Source organism: Tupaia chinensis, unplaced genomic scaffold, assembly GCF_000334495.1.
Source record: "Tupaia chinensis unplaced genomic scaffold, TupChi_1.0 Scaffold000279_1, whole genome shotgun sequence".
In the NCBI taxonomy this organism is placed as follows: Eukaryota; Metazoa; Chordata; class Mammalia; order Scandentia; family Tupaiidae; genus Tupaia; species Tupaia belangeri.
Window position 1 is genome coordinate 1,211,575 of NW_006159762.1, and position 6,345 is coordinate 1,217,919.

The 6,345-nt window shown below is 46.9% G+C and overlaps 1 protein-coding gene across 1 annotated transcript in view; it reads right to left on the minus strand.

The window, feature by feature from the left end:
• TRRAP (transformation/transcription domain associated protein) overlaps positions 1-6,345 on the minus strand; it is a gene marked incomplete in the record, with an annotated part of 151,090 nt that overhangs the window by 3,014 nt on the left and 141,731 nt on the right. Inside the window, 2 exon segments of the mRNA XM_014588476.2 lie at positions 2,598-2,792; positions 2,880-3,083. Of these exon segments, the coding sequence (XP_014443962.1) occupies positions 2,598-2,792; positions 2,880-3,083 (399 nt within the window).

Sequence of the window (6,345 nt, forward strand, 5' to 3'; positions counted from 1 at the left end):
AGAGGACGGCAGGCAAGACGCCCAGGCTGTCAGCTAAGCACATGGCCGACAGCATGGAGGGCACAAGGCAGAGCTCAAGGTAGAAACCTGGGAAGTCAAATAGATACGTGGCAGTTAAGCGTCAGGACAGGAAGAGGACGTACATGGCAAGGAGGCTGGAAGAGGCTCCAAGCACAGAACTGGAAGCCAAGAGCTGAGGAAAGGTGCTGGGGGACCGACGAGCTCACTGCATCAGTGCAGCTGCTGGCACTGAGGGCTGACCATGGGCCGGGCCATAACAAGTTGCTGGTAAGGGGACAACAGTTTGGACCTTGACAGGGAGGGCTCAGCAGAGAGGACAACCCCTGGTGGGCTATGCCAGGGCTCTGAAGGTGAGGCAGTGAGAGCAGAGGCAGAGAAGCACCTGGATGACTTGGGGGTGTGGTGCAGGGATGTGACGTCCTCCAGGTCCGCAGTGAAGGAGGCAGCAAGGTGGCCACTGAGGACAGGTTGGGTGGGGGGGATGAAGGGCTGCAGCATGGGAGAGAAAATAAGGGCCTCGCTCATGTTCCTGTCAAGTCTAAGGAAAGACCAGGGACACAAAGGGTGGCCACCAAACACTCAGGCGTGGTTTGATGTCACGTTATGACAGATGCTAGAAACATACTGTCTACTTCCCCGACTTCACGGCGGTCTCCGATGGGGTCACTGAGTCCTAAATGAGCCACTCAGAGTCAACCACCATGAGCCCCAAGTGCAGCAGCCTGCACGGCCTGGAGTGCTGCCCCAGGCTTGCTCCTCTGCACCCCGAGGGTGAGGGTCTGCAGGGCTGGGTCTGCCAAGTACCAGACCTGGACAGACGAGTGTGATGAGAGGGGCATGTCGACACTCTGGGATCTGAGTTGAGGATAGGAGGGGGACAGGAGAGTGTGGTGGAAGGGACCGGAGGCTACAGCTCCTGCTGGGGTCAAGGGGCCTTAGGAATCTGGGTTCTAGAGAGGGAGCTGTCAGGACTGCAGGTGGTGGCACAAGTGTGTGCCTGGGGGCAGGGGTTGGAGAAGAGCCCAGAACCTAGAGGAGTTGTGATCCAGGACCAAGAACAGGCAGGCAGGAGCTGGCGGAGGAGCAGCCCTCGGGGGCGAGAGGCCGACCACGGCCCGCAGTCAGGCTGGTAGGCTGCACGGCTCTCATCTCAGGCACCCAGCACCATCTAAAGGTAACTTCAGACCAACAGACTGAGGTTACAGTTCTGCCTTAGCTGGTACCAATGGAATGTGCTTTTAGAAGAGATTCCCATAGAAAAGGTTCCACATGTCTGCTTCACGTAAGTCATTCACTAAATTTAGTCTGTCAGGAAATTTAGCCCAGAGTTTGGAAAAGATCCATTTCTTCCCGTCTTCACCACCAGTCTGCAGAGTGGTGCACTGTGTCACTGCTGAAGTTTTCAAGTGAAATGTCACTGTGAGGATTACCCTCCAGCTGTTTCCAGAAATGTAAGATTTCTGTCTAAATGAGGACTTCCTGTTTCAAGCCTTAAGCCAAAGATGGATAATAATAAACTACCATTTGCTACATTAGAACACAAACTCCTTACTTTAGAAGAAACCCACGAGGTTATTTTTATTCACGTTCCTACAAGTTCATCACTACGTCCCCAAATAGCACTCCACGGTGACGGACATGTGCTCCGAACATTACCAAGCAAGCTGTGAATGGGATGCACGCACGGTCCTTGTTCACCTTACTAGAAACTGTTCTGAGGAAACACTTTAGGAAAACTTGGTTTCTGAAGCCTTCTATAAATGCAGACTGCTCAGCTGGGCAGGGGGTGAGGTGGGATTTCCAACTGTTCTCGTAAGTTAATAGAAAAAAGAAAGTAAGACTGTTCAGTTCCCAATTGTGAAGAGCAAATTCTTCTGGTGATGAGAAAGCTTGAAGTCAGAATGAACTGGATTTGACCCCCAGCAGTCTGTGCCCACCCTACCCTGGCTCTTTGACCTCTGACTGTCATTTACCTTCCCTGGCTGGCCTCAGTCTGCCCATCTGTGAGCATGAAGGAATTTGATGAGAGCCCACTGAAGCAGCCCGTGCAGTACTGGGCGCAGGGAGGATGTTCCAAAACAGCAGCTCTCACGGTGTCCCTTACTGTGGGCAGAGCCATCAGGTGCCTCAGGTAGCCTTCCACTCGAGGGCACTTGCCAGGTCTCACGTCCCTGGACGCTTACTGTTGCTGGTGCTACTCCTGACACTTCGCTCTGTCTGCACTTCACTACAGCCCTGGTAAAGCAGGTACCATGCCACAGAGAAGGCTCCTGCCCTTTTAGAACGGGAAGATGAGCAAATGGGCAACGCAAGCTGCTGTACAAGGCTGACTACTGGAGTAATAGCTGGGGTAAGTTATCCGGTAAAGCCTCCTAGAGTTCCTTTTCGACACCCTGAACACTTCTAAAGGGAACATTCTTAATCCCCACCTCCCAAATGAATAAGCTTCGATTACACAGCAACATCTAGCTCTTCTAACACAACCCTCTGTCTCCTTCTCAGACCAGCAGCTCCCACAGGCTGCAATGTGCACTCACATAACCCTGGCTGATTCATGAGATGGCACCAAGACCCACCTTAAAGTTGGGCTGAGCAAAACACCGTGCCACAGCAATCATGGAGGCTGTCAGTGGGCCAGAGACACCGATGGTGGTCAGAAACTCAGAAATGTTGGGTGTGAGGCGGAAAGGGACAGGGCGGTTGGCATCCAGGTCTCCGGTGGCATCGTTTATATCAAATCGGAAGTAAGCAACATTCAGTTTGCCAGTGTCCTACATTTCAGAAGGAGACAGTTTAGGATCACAATCAGCAGACTGAAGATATCTACAGGAGAGGGTATGGCACTCGCACCAACTTACCTGAGCAATCTGTAACATCTCAGGGTTGAGTCTATTTAAGTGCAAAACGAATTCTGCAAAGCCAATCAGTGCAAGCTGGATGGTGAACATCTTCCGGAAGGTCCAGTAATCCGTGGCATTGGGGAACGTGTGCAGGGCCCACTCCTTAAGCATGCTGCGTGGCACCATGTTACTCTGAACTTCCTTGAGAATGTCTCGGAGAACCTGAAATACATCCTTGCATGACTTTTCCATCTAATTCATTAATATTCTTCTGTAAAAGAAAAACTCTCAAAGGGCAGTTATTTATTTACTGAGCATCAACAGAGTGACTTTTCTTGACAAATATATGTGCACTGTTACTCAAATGAACGTGAGGATGCTCAAGATGATTCCATTTCCCTCCAGGGTTCACTGTCTCATGCTCTACAGCACCAACGGAACTGGTTTGAATAAAAGCTTCAGTTCTATCATGCGGGACAGCTGTCTTATAAGAATGTAGGTAAATATCTGAAAGCTACTTTCGCTCTTGCTAACTACGGAATACATCAGGCCAATTATCAAAAAAGAACAAAAGAATAGCTGGATATCAGCACAACTTCAAATCAAAGACATAAAGACAAACATTTCATAAACTAAAGGGGCTAGTCTAAAAACGAGAGCAGCTGTTACACGACACACGAAACTGAGTGCTGTATGGTAAGACTCGGAAAACGATTTCAAACACCACAGATTGAGAGAGGGCCTCAAGAAGAATTTATTGAATTAATTTAGTTCTGGTTAGTTCACTGGTAAAGGCACAAAGTCTGTTCTGGCCTAAGTCTTACCATGTGCTCTAAATAATCATCAGAATGCAGGCCCCTACACAACCGAGAACAATGGGGACTTAGTTTCTCTTCACGTTTTTCAACTGTAAAATAGAAAGCTCATCTTAGATGGCAGAATACGGACCTCCAAAATCTGCTCCTAATGCAGAGAGAATGCTGGCAAAAGTCATCAAAATCAAATTTTTCAGAATTCTGGGAATTAAACAAAGGCTTATAGCAACCCAAGGAGGTGTTAATAATAATAATGAAAATAAAAAAAAAAAGAAAGAAAGAAAGAAAGAAAGAAAGAAAGAAAGAAAGAAAGAAAGAAAGAAAGAAAGAAAGAAAGAAAGAAAGAAAGAAAGAAAGAAAGAAAGAAAGAAAGAAAGAAAGAAAGAAAGAAAGAAAGAAAGAAAGAAAGAAAGAAAGAAAGAAAGAAAGAAAGAAAGAAAGAAAGAAAGAAAGAAAGAAAAAAAAGAAAAAGAAAGAAAGAAAGAAAAGAAGAAGGCTGCATGAATCCTGGAGTAAAGAACAGTGAGTTCTGTGGCAGTTTAATTTGCCCTGTTCCCACTTACTTCTCTCCAGCCCCACAGTAGGCCTAGAAAACCAACAGCCTCACAATAATGGTAGCTGTGACAGCCAGCAGGCTAACAGTCCCTGCAAGGGTAGAATAGGTTTGCTGATCTCCCAAAGAGTCTTGAGAACTGTCATTATTTGACCTGCCTCCTAGGTCTGTTTGACTCAGTTCACCCAACGAGGAACACCTCAGTCAAACCTGAACACAGGGAGAAGTGAACTGTTTAATACTGTAAATGCCCAAGGCAGTGATACCAGCTGGAGCACTAGAGACCAGCCCAACAAAAGACAGAGCTGGGGAATGAGGTTACCACAGAGCGGCTTGGAAAAGCTTCCCCGTATACCAGCAACCTAGAAAGCTGTGCATGTGCTCAAGAAAAACCTCATAAAGGTGAATAGAGAAATGCAGATTAATGGGAGAAAAATTATACAAGAGGAACAATCTTTAGTTTCAAAATACAGTAGGGAGAATATAGTTAATACTTACTGTATATCTCAAAGTTACTAAAAAAAGACGATTTTGAGTTTCCCCAAGATAAATGATGACAATTGGTTGAGATGACAAAATAATTACACTGATTTAATCATTACACAATGTATTTTTGTACTGAGAAATGACATTGCACCCCAACAAATATGTACAATTATTATATGTTTAAAAAAAAAATAAGAGGCCAGCAGTGGTGTGGTGGTTACAGTTCTAGATTCCCATATGGCTGACTGCAATTCCATCAGATCTGGCAACTTGAAAATCATGCCAGGCACATGAGTGTGTGCATCAAAAATCCCAGGAGAAGAGACTGTGGTATGGCCACTCCCCCTGGAGGGTGATTTCTCACTTTCTCTCTCTCTTTGTCTTTGGTCAAATTTAAAAATAATGATAATAAACAAAGTCAAATAAATAATTTAATAAATGGACCAGCAGATAGCATAGCAATTATGTTGTTGGACTCCCATATGGCTGACCATGGTTTGAGTCCCAGACCCGGTGGCTTTCAACTACACAGGATGCATGTGTGTGTGTGTGTGTGCCCAAAATTCTGAGAGGAGAATGGAGGAGGAGGGATTGAGGGGTAGCCATCCCCCTAGGGGCTATCACTCACTTTCCCTCTCACTTTCCCTCTCACTGTCTCTCCTTGGCGAGCGCATGTGCCCTAAGGCAAAAACCTCTAAAAAAATTAATTAACTAAATTAAATTTTAAAATAAATTTAAAGAATAATTCTTTTAAAAACAAACAACACCTTAAATTGGCCATAGTCCATAGAATGATGGGGCCATGACCTGTGTCACAAAATGCCTTGGCACTGATGCCCAAGAAAGGCCAGGAGCTCTGTCCACAGAAGCAGATGAGAAAATAGGAGTCCACTTCCCTTTGCCTGCAAAATGGTGGGAGCTCCCTCAACCCTATAGCCCGGGCCACCTCAGGCCCTGCTTGTGCTGTTGGTGCTGCCATGGAGGTGAAACAATTACCATGGTCTCAGTCTTCCTCAACAGCCAAGTCTACCAAGGACCATACTAACTAAAACGAGTCCCTAAGCAATTAGGGCAAGGTCACATCTCTGCCTCTGTGGCCTCTCCTTCGTGGGGTGCATGAGACAAACCACAGTGGCACACGGGAAAGGCCAAAACAGCTGCCTTTTGAGTGAGCTCCACACAATCCCATCCAGGACTCCCGTGTCTGGCTTGATGCTCCTGCCTGAGGTGACCAAAGCAGCTGGGCCCCATATGTCTCAGTTTGCCACTTTTTGTATTTTAGAAGATAAATTCAGATCCTGCACATTTCCCAATGCCCCCAGCAGCAAGCCAGATGGACATGAACATTAAGTGGATAAGTGGAGACTACAGATAAGTCTCACATCACTCCAGATCAGATCTGGCTGCCAAGTGAGTTTGCCACAAACTTTTTTTTTTTTTCTTGAGAGGTTTTCGCTATAGGGCGTGTGCGCTCGCCAGACAGACAGAGAGACAGAGAGACAGAAAGCGAGAAATCACCCCCCAGAGAGGATGGCCACGCTGCAATCCCTTCTCCTCCATTCTCCTCTCGGGATCTTGGGCACACACGCACACGTGCCCAGCGTGAGTTTTAAGCCACTGGGTCCGGGAC